Genomic DNA, 18,755 nt, shown 5'->3' on the forward strand with positions numbered 1-18,755 from the left:
CATACATGGCTACACTCCATACAAATACTTTCAGAAATGACTTCCTGACACTTAAATCTATACTCGATGTTAACAAATTTCTCTTCCTCAGAAACGCTTTCCTTCCCATTGCCAATCTACATTTTATATCCTCTCTACTTCGACCATCATCAGTTATTTTGCTCCCCAAATAGCAAAACTCCTTTACTACTTTAAGTGTCTCATTTCCTAATCTAATACCCTCAACATCACCCGACTTAATTCGACTACATTCCATTATCCTCGTTTTGCTTCTGTTGATGTTCATCTTATATCCTCCCTTCAAGACACCATCCATTCCGTTCAACTGCTCTTCCAAGTCCTTTGCTGTCTCTGACAGATTTACAATGTCATCGGCGAACCTCAAAGTTTTTATTTCTTCTCCATGGATTTTAATTCCTACTCCAAATTTTTCTTTTGTTTCCTTCACTGCTTGCTCAATATACAGATTGCTTCCTTTTCATGCCCCTCGACTCTTATAACTGCCATCTGGATTCTGTACAAATTGTAAATAGCCTTTCGCTCCCTGTATTTTACCCCTGCCACCTTTAGAATTTGAAAGAGAGTATTCCAGTCAACATTGTCAAAAGCTTTCTCTAAGTCTACAAATTCTAGACACGTAGGTTTGCCTTTCCTTAATCTTTCTTCTAAGATAAGTCGTAAGGTCAGTATTGCCTCACGTGTTCCAGTATTTCTACGGAATCCAAACTGATCTTCCCCGAGGTCGGCTTCTACTAGTTTTTCCATTCGCCTGTAAAGAATTCGTGTCAGTACTTTGCAGCTGTGGCTTATTAAACTGATTGTTCGTTAATTTTCACATCTGTCAACACCTGCTTTCTTTGGGATTGGAATTATTATATTCTTCTTGAAGTCTGAGGGTATTTCGCCTGTTTCATACATCTTGCTCACCAGATGGTAGAGTTTTGTCAGGACTGGCTCTCCCAAGGCCGTCAGTAGTTCCAATGGAATGTTGTCTACTCCGGGGGCCTTGTTTCGACTCAGGTCTTTCAGTGCTCTGTCAAACTCTTCACGCAGTATCTTATCTCCCATTTCATCTTGATCTACATCCTCTTCCATTTCCATAATATTGTCCTCAAGTGCATCGCCCTTGTATAGACCCTCTATATACTCCTTCCACCTTTCTGCTTTCCCTTCTTTGCTTAGAACTGGGTTTCCATCTGAGCTCTTGATGTTCATACAAGTGGTTCTCTTATCTCCAAAGGTCTCTTTAATTTTCCTGTAGGCAGTATCTATCTTACCCCTAGTGAGATAAGCCTCTACATCTTTACATTTGTCCTCTAGCCATCCCTGCTTAGCCATTTTGCACTTCCTGTCGATCTCATTTTTGAGACGTTTGTATTCCTTTTTGCCTGCTTCATTTACTGCATTTTTATATTTTCTCCTTTCATCAATTAAATTTAATATTTCTTCTGTTACCCAAGGATTTCTACTAGCCCTCGTCTTTTTACCTACTTGATCCTCTGCTGCTTTCACTACTTCATCCCTCAAAGCTACCCATACTTCTTCTACTGTATTTCTTTGCCCCATTCCTGTCAATTGTTCCCTTATGCTTTCCCTGAAACTCTGTACAACCTCTGGTTCTTTCAGTTTATCCAGGTCCCATCTCCTTAAATTCCCACCATTTTGCAGTTTCTTCAGTTTTAATCTACAGGTCATAACCAATAGATTGTGGTCAGAGTCCACATCTGCCCCTGGAAATGTCTTACAATTTAAAACCTGGTTCCAAAATCTCTGTCTTACCATTATATAATCTATCTGATACCTTTTAGTATCTCCAGGGTTCTTCCATGTATACAACCGTCTATCGTGGTTCTTAAACCAAGTGTTAGCTATGATTAAGTTGTGCTCTGTGCAAAATTCTACCAGGCGGCTTCCTCTATCATTTCTTAGCCCCAATCCATATTCACCTACTACGTTTCCTTCTCTCCCGTTTCCTACACTCGAATTCCAGTCACCAATGACTATTAAATTTTCATCTCCCTTCACTATCTGAATAATTTCTTTTATTTCATCATACATTTCTTCAATTTCTTCGTCATCTGCAGAGCTAGTTGGCATATAAACTTGTACTACTGTAGTAGGTGTGGGCTTCGTATCTATCTTGGCCACAATAATGCGTTCACTATGCTGTTTGTACTAGCTTACCCACATTCCTATTTTCCTATTCATTATTAAACCTACTCCTGCATTACCCCTATTTGACTTTGTATTTATAACCCTGTATTCGCCTGACCAAAAGTCTTGTTCCTCCTGCCACCGAAATTCACTAATTCCCACTATATCTAACTTTAACCTATCCATTTCCCTTTTTAAATTTTCTAACCTACCTGCCCGATTAAGGGTTCTGACATTCCACGCTCCGATCCGTAGAACGCCAGTTTTCTTTCTCCTGATAACGACATCCTCTTGAGTAGTCCCCGCCCGGAGATCCGAATGGGGGACTATTTTACCTCCGGAATATTTTACCCAAGAGGGCGCCATCATCATTTAATCATACAGTAAAGCTGCATGCCCTCGGGAAAAATTACGGCCGTAGTTTCCCCTTGCTTTCAGCCGTTCGCAGTACCAGCACAGCAAGGCCGTTTTGGTTATTGTTACAAGGCCAGATCAGTCAATCATCCAGACTGTTGCCCTTGCAACTACTGAAAAGGCTGCTGCCCCTCTTCAGGAACCACACGTTTGTCTGGCCTCTCAACAGATACCCCTCCGTTGTGGTTGTACCTACGGTACGGCTATCTGTATCGCTGAGGCACGCAAGCCTCTCCACCAACGGCAAGGTCCATGGTTCATGGGGGGGTGGCCGATCTTAGGTCCGCCGTATTTAACATTGCTATGTCTGCCTGGCCACAAACGGCTTCTACAGGATTTCCATACGATGTAGGTGGTCATCCGTCTCGCACACTACAGCGGTTAGGCCTCATTCAGCACAATAGACGTCTGTGAATTTCCCCACCTCGTCACGAATCTGCGCTCTTTGTGGCACACGGTCCTGGGCGACAGAGATCGTTTCACATTTCCTGAAGGCTTGTTCTCTTGGCCATATATTTAAATGAGGGTGAAATGGTTGTTAAGTCACAGTCTGTATCTGCTCCCGGGTATGCCTTACAATCCAGTACCTAATTTCTGAATCTCTACCTGACCATGACGTAATCAAGCTGAAATCTTTCCGCATCTCCCGGCCTTTTCAAAGTATACCTCCTTCTCTTGGGCTTCTTGAACAGAGTATTCGCTATTACTAGCTGAAATTTATTACGGAACTCAGTCATTCTACTTTCTCATTCCGAGTACCAAGGCCAAGTTCCTGCAACCCTTTCTTCCACTCCTTCCCCTACAACAGCATTCCAATCTCCCTTGACTATTAAATTTTCATCTCCCTTTAGATACTGAATTACGCGTTCAATATCCTCTTGCACTTTCTCTTCATATTTGGATGCGACGTCGGCACGTACACCTGAACTATTGTTGTCGGTGTTGGTTCGCTCTTGATTCTAATGAGAACAACCCTATCACTCAACTATTCACAGTAACACCCTCTCTGCCCTACCATCCTATTCATAAGTAATCCTAATTCTGGCACTCCCGGCACACCATTTTCTGCTTTTGTTGATATTACGAGATACTAATCTGACCAGAAATCTTTGTCTTCTTTCTATTTCACTTCACTGGCCCCCCACTATATCTAGATTGAACATTTGCATTTCCATTTTCAGATTTTGTAGCTTCCGTACCACGTTCAAAGTTCTGACATTCCACGTCTCGACTCATAGGTCGTTATCCTTTCGACGGTTATTCAATCTTTTCCTCATTGTCAGCTTCCACTTGGCAATCCCGTCCCGGAGACTCGAATGGGGGACTATTCCCGAATCTTTTGCCAATGGAGAAACCATCACGACACTTTTTCAATTGCAGGCCACATCTTCTGTGGATATGCGTTATGTGTCATTAATGATGTGGTTTCCATGCCTTCTGCATCCTCATGCCGTTGACCATTGCCGATTCTTCCTTCTTTAGGGGCAGTTTCCCAACCCAGGGGCAAGAGAGTGCGCTGAACCTCTGTTCGCTCCTCCGCCTTCTTCGACAAGGCCGTTGGTGCATGAGGGTGACTGCTTATGCTGGAATTCTTCGGCTACCAATGCTGATTATTAATCAAATTTTATGCGGTGGCATGGTTCGAACCCTGGACCGAGGGCGTTTTGTTTACTAAGCGCAGATGCTACCTCAGCACCCTACCATGGGGATGAAACTGTAGTCTTTAAATAAATTGCATGACGCGTAATACTCAAATCTTTGAACGAGCGATACTTATGTGACGTATTTCTCTGAAGTAGACTTTCTTGGGAGTTACGTTAAAACATAAAAAATTACTATTATTACAGTATAATAAAACATTTTATATTTTTATTATTATTTTAATGAAAGTATTAGGTTTCTGTGGCTCGTCAAAACTGGTGATTATGGCAAGTTACATTTGTGATATTAGGAGGGGGGGTAGTAACAAATTCAGATTTCCCCCTCCCCTTCCGCGACAGAACCCTAGATTTGCCCCTGGGGGAAGGTGTAAGTTACGACTCGGTGTAAAACGAGAGAGATATCACGAAGAAGTCGACAGACGGTGTTGAGCGAATGAAATATTTTTTAGTAACTTTGTGAGTGTACAAAGATATGAAAACTATTCTTCTGTGGAAAAAGTTAGTCTGTCAATCGAACGGGCGGCCACCTACCTTGACGTCGGGATTGGCCTTGACGACGCTCCTCCTGAGCGAGCGCAGCTTGTTGTCAGCGTACTTGCGCAGCCTCGGCTGGTACCGGAAGTGGCGCCGCACTTCGGCGGCCAGCGGAACTATCGTCTCCGGCAGGATAATGCATATCCTGCAACAAGACATTGTCCTCGTTCAAATTAACGATAGAAACCGAGGGCCACGTTTCTACACACAAAAAAAAATAAGTCGTGGAGTTTTGTTGCGATTGCAGTTTCGGATTTGAAAGTTATCCACAGCGACAAGTAAAAATCACTAATCAAAGATGAAAACTTACTAAGAAACTCTATAACAATTTACATGTTGATATCTCAAGCAGGGTAAATATTTTCTATAGACAGCTTCAATGCATGTGGAAAACCGTACCAAAAACCATCGAAAGCTGCTGTAAAGAATATTTATTTATAAACAACCAGTAACAGTCAAGTGGCCATCTTCAGGTCAAGGATAACATTACATCAGGTTAAAGGAAGATTCCCGGGCGTCAAGTATATATAGTTATCAGTTTGAGCACCAGTCACTTATACACGATAAAGTAGCGGGTGCACACGTGGTAAATACTGAAATTGATAGTATTGTACTTGACGACAGGAGTGGAATGAACAACTTCCAATTTGGGACCATGAACGTTGATAGAGACCCAACACGAGTAACAAAAACCTAAGACGAGTCCGACACGTGCGCAGAACAGCCTGGATGAGCTGGCGAACAAGACCTACCTGTGATCGAAGGATGAAGGATAATCTTAGTCAAGGACCTATCGGAGTCTTGATCCGCCCCGTGGCTGTCTATGGCACTAAGTGTTGGCCAGTTACAAAAGGCGTAGAACGACGATGGAGAGGTCATGGAGACGAAGAAACCGAGGCGGACGTCTGGCATCACTCGACTGGATTACATAATGAATGATACCACCAGCCAACGTGTTTGGGTCGCGCTGATCCAGAAGAAAATACGAGAAACCCGTCTGCGATGGTTTGGACACATGCTGCGCACAGAGGACAATACTATAGCAAAGGCAGCTTGCACAGCGGAGGTCATGGGGAAGTGGCCCGAGGCACTACCAAAACAGCGACGGGCCGAAAGTCTGCACAGCGACCTGAAGGCTGTGGATCTTGATCCAGACATGGATAGCAATCGAACAAAATGGAGACAGCGAATCCATTCAGCGAACGCCGCCACTAGGTGGGACAAACGCTAAAGAAATAGAAAGACGATGCTATTCTTAAATAGATTAAAAGTTTTCTACGGCGCTAAAGCATCAGCCAAGACTGAATGAAGTGCTAAACACACACCGTAAACAGATTTCACAGGCCTGAAAAAAAAGATTACACGCGAGGTAACACCGTGCCGCTCCGCGACACACTGTCGTTAGTTTACATGGCCGGATCACCAACTATACCGCACGTTTTCAGCAATCAGCTATCTGGATGTTTTTGTCTTTTTCTATGATAATGTCTGGTACTGTGCAAATTTTGCCAATTTTTGAGCATGTAATTTGATGTTGATGATCCTGTATTGTCATGCCCTCACAGGAGTTGCACTCTTTATATCCCCATTTCTTCAGATTGGCATTGCACCGTGTGATGCCAGTTCTTGAGCGGAAACGATAGATGATTCCCAGCAGCTTATTAGCGTCTGATTAATACAGTTTTGCTATTGATTTTCTCGTCTTATTTCAGGCGGCTCTTCTAATGGTTCGCATAAAACTTCGCCGGGACTGCTGTATGCTGTATTTGGTAGCGATATAATAGATGCCTGTTATTACCAGGCCGTTTCCTCATTTCGAACAGCTGTAACTCATGACGGATTACAAGAATCCGATGACAGATTTACAAATCCGAACGGATACACCTCACGTGGACCATAATATGAGCCCGCAATTGCTCGAGGACTTTTTAAGTCGATGGGGACATGTGTACACAGATGGATCACATGCTGCAGACGGCTTAGGAAGTGCATATTATGAAAAAGGACACACCACAGAGGCCAATTCCAGCTCCATCCGGAAGAGTTTGTACTTAAACCACAGTTCTAGAAGGGCTTCGATAAAGATACTTTCATTGAACTGTCGAACTCGCAATCAGCATTATTGCTCACTTGGAATCATTTTGTCAATAACACAAACCATTATTTTGTGTAGAAGATCACAGACTGTGCTGCACCATTACAGCGTTGTAACAAGAAAATAACCATTCTGTGGGTAAAGGGCACGATGGTATCAGATGCCCACCTGGTTAGCCGTGCGGTCTAACGTATGGCTTTCCGGACTGGGAAGGAGCGCCTGGTCCCCGGCTCGAATCCGCCCGGCGCACTTGTGTCGAGGTCTGGTGAGCCGGCCAGTCTGTGGATGGTTTTAGGCGGTTTTCCATCTGCCTCGGCAAATGCACGCTGGTTCCCCTTATTCCGCCTCAGCTACACTTTGACGGCGATTGCTCCGCAAACAAGTTCTCCACGTACGCGTACACCACCATTACTCTCTCACGCAAACATAGGGGTTACACTCGTCTTGTGTGAGACGTTCCCTGGGGGTCCACCGGGGGCCGAACCGCACAATAACCCTGAAAGAGTGGTTCTGTGTGAGGCGGCGGAGGGCTGAAGTGGACTGTGGACGTCATCGTGGGGTTGTGGAACGCAGCGGCGGGCACGGAGCCTCTCCGTCCTTTCTAGGTCCCCGGTTAACATAAAATACCATAAAATACAATGGTATCAAATGCAATGATACTGTCGACGCTTTCTCTAAGAGTGCCACACACCACGGAACAATTGCATACAAAAATGTTCCTTGCACAAACCTAGAGCAATGTGGCCGTCGGCAGATCAGAACCTTGTCCAAAAATAAGTCGCACCTACCTTACCAACAAAGTGGAAGGCATTATGCAGCTGTACTACCACATATCGCCGTACGATCGTCGTACTCCCTTGGTATGTCCCACAGAACGTTTACAGTTACCATTTCCGCCTCCGTTTGCAACCAGAGAGGATTCTGGCTGCATCTCTATCTGCTACAGCTGATTGATTCGCCCATAAGTGATTGCGGCGCGGAGGGTGATACCGGCCACTTCATTCTCGGCTGCCCATTGCGATACCATTCGGGAGGACGACGGTTCAATCCCGCGTCCGGCCATCCTGATTTAGGTTTTCCGTGATTTCCCTAAATCGCTCCAGGCAAATGCCGGGATGGTTCCTTTGAAAGGGCACGGTCGACTTCCTTCCCCATCCTTCCCTAATCCGATGAGACCGATGACCGCGCTGTCTGGTCTCCTTCCCCAAACCAACCAACCAACCATTGCGATACCACGCGACGAATACCACGCGACAATCGAATTGCTGCAGTGCTTGGTGCTTACTAAGCAACAGGTTCCTACCAGTGTAAAGCCAGTGCTTGTTCTACAGTATGAATCGACCAACTTTAAATTTGAGTGATTTAGCGTGCAACTAAAATTTGACATAATTTATTTAGTAGTCGTTTGGAAGACGTCATGCTTTTTATTGTTTAGTTTTTATTGTCAGTTGGCATGAAGATATTCTATCTAAATCGTTTTGCAATTCGGTTTGATCTTCCAGTTAATTTATTAGACAGTAAACGACAGTAACATTTGCAAACAATCTAAGAGGGCTGATCATAAATCGTTTGTATAGATTAGGAACAGCAGAAGACTATAACAGTTCCTTGGGGAGCGTAAGATATCATTTCGGTTTTGCTCGATGACTTTCCCTCGGTTACTACGAACTGTGACCTTTCCGACGGAAAATGACGAATCCAATCACACAACTGAAACGATACTCCATGAGCACGTAGTGTGATCACAAGCAGCTTGTGAGGAACGGTCTCGAAAGCTTTCTGGAACTGAAATAAAATGTCGTGTGGCGAGGGCCTCCCGTCGCATAGACCTGTCGCCTGGTGCAAGTCTTTCGATGTGACGCCACTTCGGCGACTTGCGCGTCGATGGGGATGAAATGATGATGAAGACAACACAACACCCGGTCCCTGAGCGGAGAAAATCTGCGACCCAGCCGGGACTCGAACCCGGCCCCTTTGCACAGCATTTGGCCGCGCTGACCACTTTTTTCCATTTTGTTCGCTGTTGATCGTTGTGTTTGGTCGTTGCGGACGTCACAATGAAATCCGTTCAAGTTCGTTTGTTGACCCTTCCACTCAGTTTTTTTTTTTTTATTACAGAGGCCAGCCGGCTCTCTGACCGAACACGCTGAGCTACCGTGCCGGCGACCACTCACCTATCGAGGGGGAACTTTTTGGAATTCATAAAAATGGAATGAACTTAAGATCTCATGTCTATAGCACTTGACTTAGTTCACATGTTACCAGTTATTGCTTTTCCTGGAAATCAGGGTGCTCTTGAAGATGCTTCTCTTTGCGGAATGTTTTTAGGAATATCCTTTTGTTAAATTGTAACAAATATACTGTTAAAAGAAACAATTTCAGTTATTAAAAATAACTTGCTTGGATATAAAAAGATGAGACTACCTGAAATTTATGACCTTGTTGAAGTTTTACCTTTAGTGCTATCACATAACTACTTAGGCTTATATAAAAAATTTTATGAGCAGAAAGATGGCCGTGCAATGGACAGTTGCCTAGCTAACCCCCTGCCCAGCATTTACATAAATCATTTCCAAACATCCTATGAGAATAATGAAAAAGGTCATATATTACAAACGTTTGTGGATGATGCACTTATCTTATTCGATGGAAGAGTAGAAGAAATTGATCAGTTTGCAATTGAGCTTAACAAACTCTAACAAAACATAAAATTTACTGACGAGTATGAAATTGATAATAGGATAAATCTCTTGTATGCAAAAATTACTAAATACAATGGTAAACACAAATTTAAAATATATAAAAAACCCATTACAACGCATGTCACAATCAATAGCTGATCATGTCACCCCAAGCAACACAAAATGGCATATTATAGGGCACTGCTCAACAGAATGGAAAAAAAAATCCCTTTGGACACTCAAGTTAAACTACAAGAAGTAGAAACAATCAAACTAATAGCTCACAATGATGGCTACAGCTCTGAAACCACCATTAAACTTCACAACAGAATTAAAAACAAACACAATAACAAAGATAGCTATTAGTCTAAATGAAACAGAACTTAAGCGCAAATAACTCCTCAAAACTCTATGAACTATGTCTGCATACCATTAATTGGTGAAGTGTCACATCAGACTGCAAACTTATTGTATGCCAAAAATATCAAAATTACTTTTTCCGCAAACAATAAAATGAAAGATAAAAATGTTCATAACTTAAATTTAAAAACTGAAGTACACCGCAAGTTAACATTTAATAACTAAATTGTTCGGTGTGCCCCAAGTTTTGCATTGGGCAAACTCGTAGGAGTTTCAGTGTACAGTACCACGAACACATGGATGCTCTCAGGCTCACAACCCAAATAAATCATCTTTCGCTACTCACTTGTCCCAACACACAGAGATAAGTATAAAAGAAAAATTAGGAAAATTTGCTGAAAAAGAAGTACAGATCAATTTGCTAGAGGAATTAGAAATATACAACCGGATTGACAGTAAAACTGTCCGCATCCTGAATGATCAAATAAAATTAAAAAACGAAATGTACCTCCAAAATATCATACAACTCCTACAATCTGAAGTGATAGAAATAATAATTAACTGACAGAGAGAAATTTCTTCACTGGTCATCACCAGCATCTTAAAAGCTAAATATTAAAAGGCATATCCATATAAAATTATCTGTTCTACAAAGAAGTATCTTTGTATAAGTTCCAGAAGTGTGCCATATCTGTACACTTATGACGTTCTTCGACACATCAGATCAGCAGTTGATGTTAACAAATGTATCCGCCATCTTGTATTTAGTTCAGTTCATCAATCAGCATGAATCGTAAAAGAAAACAAAACCTCCCTCTTATAATATGTACTAAGTAAGTACAATGCATAGAGCATATATAAGCGTAAAATTATGTCATTATAAAAACTTTGTTATATTTTAGGACGCAAATGAGGAACCTTTTGTAAAATATGCAATTACAAAAGCCTTGTTATATTTTAGGACACAAATGTAAAACTTGCAAAGAAGTCTGCTCTTCGGTCTGACGATGGATTCAGGCCCAAAACTAATAAAGGTGCACTAAAATCTATGGATGTCCATCTTATTGGATGGAAGAGAGACTTCAGCTCATGATATATATGATGAAAAGTACCACCACAGCTGTATCTTGAGAATGTCTCTATTTTATCACACGACTAGTTTTGTCGCCACATTACCTCCATTCGCAGTCCTTGTTTACCAAAGAATAATTACTCAGTGTCAATATTTCAAAACTAAACAACTATAAAACAATGAACGGATAAAAATTATCGTACTCTAATGTATTAGTCGAAGTACCAATAGAGTACATACGTCAATACCATCATTCTTTCCTGGTATAGTCTAGAAATGTATAAGAATATAAAACAAAAACAAAGAATAAACCTGAATCACAGTCAAAAAAACACATGGCTGTCGTCATAGGTAAAAACAGTAGACATCTAAAAAGGAAACTTTCCCTCCTTCCAAACCACATCATTAAAGCAACACAGTGTACCACGGTATAAATTTAACAACAATAATGTACCACAGTTTTTATTGTTGTTACACCTTATCCGATGGTATACTGGCCTACATATTTACGTATTGTACATGACTAGATATCAGAGGGCACCAGATCGTCTTAACCACCTGTGCCCAACCCTGAGACAATGAAGTTGTAGCAGTTATATTATAGATATTTAAATGTGTTTTCGAGTTCCTAGGTTTTTATTCCTAGGAGGGTTTTATTATGGAGAAATATACTATTTGATGTGGGTATTTTAGTTTAGTTTCCTGCGGATATATGTTTGTGTTTATCACACAAGGGCATAATAGTAAACATAATATTTGAGGCCTGGTGTATGTGATTATTTAAGGGTACATAGTTATCAAGGGTTTTGAGAGGAGGGCGTTTTCAGTTCTTGGAGATAGGTTGTCACAAAACTGTGTGGATCTGTGGTTAACCTGTGCCAGGTAGGTTTCGCTTTTACCGTTAGGTTCTTACATCACGTATACATCTTTGGCATCGTCTTTAAACAATAATGAACATTTGTAGTTGGATCATTCTGATATTTGGGACCCTTTGTTAAATTTATACCGTGGTACATCGTGCTGTTCTAATTATTTGGTTTCAAAGGGGCTGAAGTTGCCTTTTTAGATGTCTATCGTTTGACGATAGAGCACGAAAAAATGGAGGTATTGATATATGTGCTCTATTAGTACTTCCGAGAATATTATCTAAGGTTACTTAAACTAATACGTTAGAGTACCATAATTTTTATGTGTTCATCCTGGGCCGTACAATATGCTTCAAACAACACCTTCTTAACTTAGCTCAAAAGTTAAGGACTCGAAACAACATCCTCCTTAAGCTATGCGGTACTACCTGGGGATCTTCAGCAACCACCCTGCGATCTTCAGCTCTGGGCTTGGTGTACTCAAGTGCTGAGTATTGTGCACCTGTTTGGATGAACAGTCATCGTACAAGGCTTGTTGACACCCAGCTGAATACGACAATGTGCATAATATCGGGCGCAATCAGATCTACTCCTGTTTATTGGCTTCCACTGTTAACTGGTATAATGCCTCATGATCTACGCAGATGTACTGCCCTTATGAGAGAATTCCACAAGATCTCCAGGAATTCTAACCTACCCGTGCATAGCTACCTGCCACCTTTAAATCTTAAAAGACTGAAATCACGCCATCCAACTCTGTGCGATGCTGCTGACATGGTTGCTAAGGATTTAAAACCTCTCGAAGAATGGAAAGGTCGGTGGGAAGCAGGGACAGATGTGCGCCTGCATAACGTCTTTTCAGGTGCTAAACTTCCAAGTGGATTCGACCTACCACCCAAGACCTGGACTACAATCAACAGAATCCGTACCGGCCATGGCCGATGCAGGGATGCTCTCTTTAAGTGGAAGAAGCTGCCTGATCCAGCCTGTGACTGCGGGGCTCCATACCAGACTGTTCACCACATTGTCAGTGAATGCAGGATTCGAGCCTATCACGGCGCCAAAGAGGACTTCCTGCTAGCAACTCCCAGATGCAGTGCCCTGGATTGAAGGACTGGATATTCCGTTGTAAAGACAAATTTAAGTTTCTTGTGTGTCAATATGTACATATGTATATGTAATTTAATTTTATGATATGTCTGTATTAGCCATACGCTAAATAAATAAGTGTTCATTGTCTTATAGTTGTTTAGTTTTCAAATATTGGAATTGTGTAATTGTTCTTTGGCAAACAGGGCCTGAGGATGGTGATAATTTGTCGTCGAAATTAATCTTGTGGTACATTAGAGACATTCTCAAGCTACAGCTGTGGTGGTACTTTTTCTCATATGGACTTAAATAATTTAAAAAAAAACTTGTGGCTCGTTGTAGCATTTCCTACAGTAATATACGTTATCCACGTGTCTAGCACTTTTTTTACCTCAGTGAACCACGCCTCTTTGAATTTATTGAATTATTTTGCGTACAGAAAATCAGTACAAGTATCCTATGTTCAAAGCGGTGTGTCCCCTCTTACTTACTCGAAGACGATGGGCAAGTGCAGCTCCTTAGCCCGCGCGACGACCTCTGGCAGCGGCCGCCTCTCCAGGTCGACCTTGAAGACGCGCTGGTCCACCTCCTCCATGGTATCCTCGGGGCACCCGGACTGCGACAGGAACTCGTACGTCTCTGGCACTCCGAGCGGCTCGAACACCTGCCGAGAACACGACACATCAGCGTTAAGAAAGGGCGAGGTATTTCCGCGTCAAAGCACCCAATCCTCACTGAAGATCAGTCCTACAAGCGTACACAAGAGAAAAAAGCTTCGAATACTGTCCAGCTGGTGAACATAATAAGTAATCGTGAGCCAATACATGACGATCACAGCCCACCGAGAGAGAGAATGCCGCCTAGTAACACTGCGGCCACGTGACACGGTAAGGAAAGAATAAAAGCAGAGCAGATATGAATAGGAGAATCATTCCAGTGATGGAAAATGGGGAAATCCACAGACATAAGCGACTTTCCAAATGGCAGACTGTTGTGGCATGGCGATTGAGATCGAGCATCTCGGAAAAGACGAAGCTTGTCAGCCGTTTGTTTGTTACTATTCGCATCCTCCACTGAGGATGACACGGCGGTCGGATGGTCCCGGTAGGCCACTCGTGGCCTGAAGACGGAGTGAATATTCACTGCTTAAAAACTACTACAACATAATTACGAAAAAACTATTGAAAAATAATTTTGTAAAAACTTTGTAGTGGAAACGCTGGCAATGTCGGGGGAGTTCGTACAGTGTAGTATCCAAAGCATCTGTTCCAAAGCACACAATAATATCGTTGGGTGCGAGCGCTCGCAGAGTCAGTAACAGAGTAACAGAGACGGAGGGAGGGAGGGAGAAAGAGAGAGAGAGAGAGAGAGAGAGAGAGAGAGGGAGAGTCTTCTGTGATGAAGTATGGACGCAAAGTGGCGGTGCTAAACTGACAGCGTTCTCAGAATGGTGTTTTAAGCATAGCAGGGCGTTCTGAATGGGCGAGCGACCACATATTTGGGAGCACTACAAAGCATATAAGCACAATTGAAGAAAAGTACCGTGTGGCCAAAATTATTAAAAGTTGCTCGTTGTCAAAGAAGAGCCTGTTGCCAATAACGATAGTTAAAAAATGAATTACGTCGCACCACCTACAGCTCGCCACAAAGTAAGATCAAGCCATTCATCTTTGTACTTATGTACAGGCTTGTCAGCGTAATAGTTTTAGCACTTTGAACATTATAGTGCTTTCTTTTAGTTGAACTGTAAACATTGTGAGTGCTACTGATTATCCCAATTCAGTAACCATCAGCTAGGTCCTATCCCTTCATCATTATTACCGAGAGAATCGTAAGCGAAAGAGATAAGGCTAATTCAATGTAGAGAAAATTTATTACATTTGCAGTTATCTTAAAAAAGTGGTTCGTGCAACTAGATGCAGTAGTAATTAAAATCCTCTGTGCCCTGTAGTTAGGGTTGCCATCCATCCCGGTATATTGGGTCCATCATCGTTATGAACCTTCTTGTCCCGACAGCCTGACAAACCCATTTGTGTCCCGATTTTGCTAAATACTGTTACGAGCTTGGCTCAAGTACTGAAATAACGCCATCTGTTAGTAGAACATGTAAATGCATCCACAGTTAGTTTTATTTATTTCAACAAGTTTATGAAACTTCCTGGCAGATTAAAGCTGTGTTCCCGACCGAGACTCGAACTCGGGCCCTTTGCCTTTCGCGGGCAAGTGCTCTACCATCTGAGCTACCGAAGCACGACTCACGCCCGGTACTCACAGCTTTACTTCTGCCAGTATCTCGTCTGCTACCTTCCAAACTTTACAGAAGCTCTCCTGCGAACCTTGCAGAACTAGCACTCCTGAAAGAAAGGATACTGCGGAGACATGGCTTAGCCACAGCCTGGGGGATGTTTCCAGAATGAGATTTTCACTCTGCAGCGGAGCGTGCGCTGATATGAAACTTCCTGGCAGATTAAAACTGTGTGCCCGACCGAGACTCGAACTCGGCACCTTTGCCTTTCGCGGGCAAGTGCTCTACCATCTGAGCTACCGAAGCACGACTCACGCCCGGTACTCACAGCTTTACTTCTGCCAGTATCTCGTCTTCTACCTTCCAAACTTTAGTTCTGCAAGGTTCGCAGGAGAGCTTCTGTAAAGTTTGGAAGGTAGGAGACGAGATACTGGCAGAAGTAAAGCTCTGAGTACTGGGCGTGAGTCGTGCTTCGGTAGCTCAGATGGTAGAGCACTTGCCCGCGAAAGGCAAAGGTCCCGAGTTCGAGTCTCGGTCGGGCACACAGTTTTAATCTGCCAGGATGTTTCATATCAGCGCACACTCCGCTGCAGAGTGAAAATCTCATTCTGGCAACAAGTTTATGTTGACAAAGTAGTGTCTCAGAGGGCATTGCCTGTTAGTATCCTGTATCGACGATGCGACTACATCTAGCGCCATCATTCGAGAAAATACCAGACTATTTCATGGAACTATTTAAGCAGGGTCGCGCGGAAGAACAGGTCCCCCTTCCGGATGACGTCCTCGTGCCTTCCATCTACCCCTCCTACCCTCTCTCCCTCTCTATCCCCCTTCCCTTCTACCTCCTTTTCCCCTGTTGAACACCTTTTTCCTTTTCATTCCGCACCCCTCTCCTGGGCTTCCAGCTCCTTTCCTTCTCCCCTCCACTGCCCCCTCCTACCCCCATCCTGGTTTCTCCCTACTGTCTCTCCCCCCTTATCTTCCCCCCTCCTCCCTTCACCCAGTGGTAGGTCCCCTTGCGTGCAGTGATTTTTAACGTGTTTGTTGTGGTGTCAGTGTTACTCCAATGCTGTGTGCAGTGCTACATTCCACCAGCACCAGCTGTGTTGCCAGTATCATTCATTTGTGTTCCCACTGTGGTGTTTCTTTATTTTCATGTCGACTCACAGTGTTCATTCTCCGCATGTGTGTATGGTCCTCGTCTATGTTGTTTTTAAATCTAACCTTTCCACTCATCTATTTTTGTTCTTGTTAATTCATCACTTTATACCATTCTATGTTATGCATTATTTTCTCATTTGCTTATGTTTTCTCTGCAACTCTCTTGGCTGAAGAGTGGCGTATTGTGCCGCTGCCAGCCCGCCCCTTTTTGGGGACTGAAATAACAATACAGGGCACTTTCAATTTGAATAGCGATCTGATAAGACAATTCTTTCTAAACGTAATACGAACAACGGGTGCAAGTTAGTAATGGTTGAAGCGTTTACTGGGGGTATATAGGGCGTGAGGGGTCTGCTGACGTCTACTTCAATGACTGAAGTGTTATTGTCGACTGTTTACCGTCTAATAAACACCATAGCTTACGAAAATGCCTTTGGATGGAAAGAGAAAGTGTCACTTTTCGGATGATTACAAGGAAGAGTGGCCCTTTGTCAAGAAAGGATGTACGGATCAGGAAGCATTGTGTGAGATTTGTAGCTGTTTCATCTCGGTAACTCAGGGAGGTAAGGCAGGTGTGAGGCATCTCATTTCCGCGAAGAATCATACAAACAGAGTCGCAGTAACGTCGACATTAAAGTCCAATTCTGCATTCCTGATTAAAGAAGATATCTAAGAAGAATTGCTTGTTGCTGCTGCAGATATAACAACAGCTCATAAAGTTGTCAAGTATCATCAATACTTCGTTCTCTTTACTGCACCGTAAAACTGAATGCCGCAATACATCCTGACTCCAAAGTCACCGCAATGCAGTCTACAGCCAGGACCGAAGCTACAGCGATTGTTAAAAATATTCTCCGTATTCGAATGCCTGAAACAATTCCAAAAGTTTCGTTTTACGGTGCAGGCACCTACGCATCGAATCACAAGGCTGAAAAGATGTTTCCCTTTTGCTCTTCAATACTTTACTGAGACTGGATCCAACATAAGCTGTTGAAGTGTGATTCGCTGAATAACGAAACATCAGAGGCAATTGCAAAGTTTTGTCTAGAAACTTTAAGACACCTGCAAATTCCATCAGACAAACTTACAGCTTTTTGTGGAGACAACGCCAGTACCAACTTCCGGCGGCGTTATCGACACGGATGGTGGAATATGTTCCCCCAAATTAAAGAAGAACTAGGACAAATGTAGAGTGTTTTGAATGCCCTGCCCATATTCTCCACAACACTACATCAAGCGCTGCTGGAAGCTTAACTGTCAACACAGAAATAATCGTCATGAAAATATTTAATTATTTTTCAACACACAGGGTAAGGACGGAGAAGCTGAAAGAGTTCCGCTTTTACGGTGATTCAATCATCAGACTATTCTATCTCACTCAAAAACAAGATGGCTGTCGTTAATGCCCGCAGTTGAGGGAATTCTTAAGATCTGTATTCCATTAAAGGAATTTTTTCACGCCGAATACAGGTCACCTAAATTAATTTCAGATTTTTTCAGTAATCCAATCATTGAAATTTACTTCATGTTTCCACAGTCAAACTTTGTTCTGTTTGAAAAAAAAAAAGAACATAAAAAGCTTGGCGAAGAGTAAAGTCTCGAGAATTGAAATAGGAAATATACTAATCGATATTCGGTGTCTGAATGAAAGGAAGGCTGCCAATTTTATTGACATGCAAATCAAAATGAATTTGAACAAATTAAAGAATGAGAAACCTAACCAACAAATAATTAGATTTCGAAATTTGAGGAAGAGACAATGGCTTTCTATACCATAGCATCTGATTACTTGGAGAAATGGGCTATTTGTTTGAATAAATATCAAGTATTTGTGAATTTTAAAATTTTCCCGGCGAATTGATGTTCAAACAAATTTCGGGCTTGAACGACGACCGGCTGCAAGCCCGAAAGTTGTTTGAACAATAAAGTATTTGATTGGATGACGCTATCTGAAACCCCAAACTGGGTGTTCATTGAAAAGACTATTATATACCTGACTAAAAATTGGTGTGAAGGTCCCAGGCGATAATTGTTTTCAGGAATATTTGTATCTGAAGAGATTTTTAGCAACATAGTGTGAGTCGGAAGAACGAAAATCTAAACACTTCATGGAAGAAAGGTGGGTTTACTTTCTTAAGGAAACCGAAAATCCTGAACGCAAATGCCAGCTGCTAAAATTATGCGAATATTGCTTTCTATTGCCTCACTTAACGCCACTGGGGGAAGAGTATCTTGGCTGATGTGTGCCCAGTGGACTGACGAAAGAAATCGACTGCTGCCAGGGACTGTGGATTTAATCTTACAGTGCCAGTCTAAGTACAAGCTGACTTGTATGGAGGTAAATTGGTAAAAAAGAAAAAAAAATACTTTCTGAAAAAAGTGAATGTTCCGAAAAATATAGTGTACCAACTACTTCTGCCGCA

At 42.5% G+C, this 18,755-nt stretch overlaps 1 protein-coding gene across 1 annotated transcript in view; it reads right to left on the reverse strand.

Moving 5' to 3' along the window:
- LOC126163131 (galactoside alpha-(1,2)-fucosyltransferase 2-like) overlaps nt 1-18,755 on the reverse strand; it is a 362,444-nt gene that overhangs the window by 147,879 nt on the left and 195,810 nt on the right. Inside the window, exons 3-4 of the mRNA XM_049920058.1 lie at nt 13,418-13,590; nt 4,761-4,908 (exon numbers count right to left, since the gene is read on the reverse strand). Coding sequence (XP_049776015.1) covers nt 4,761-4,908; nt 13,418-13,590 — 321 coding nt within the window. The remainder of the gene's footprint in view (nt 1-4,760; nt 4,909-13,417; nt 13,591-18,755) is intronic.

Source organism: Schistocerca cancellata, chromosome 2, assembly GCF_023864275.1.
Source record: "Schistocerca cancellata isolate TAMUIC-IGC-003103 chromosome 2, iqSchCanc2.1, whole genome shotgun sequence".
Classification (NCBI taxonomy): domain Eukaryota; kingdom Metazoa; phylum Arthropoda; class Insecta; order Orthoptera; family Acrididae; genus Schistocerca; species Schistocerca cancellata.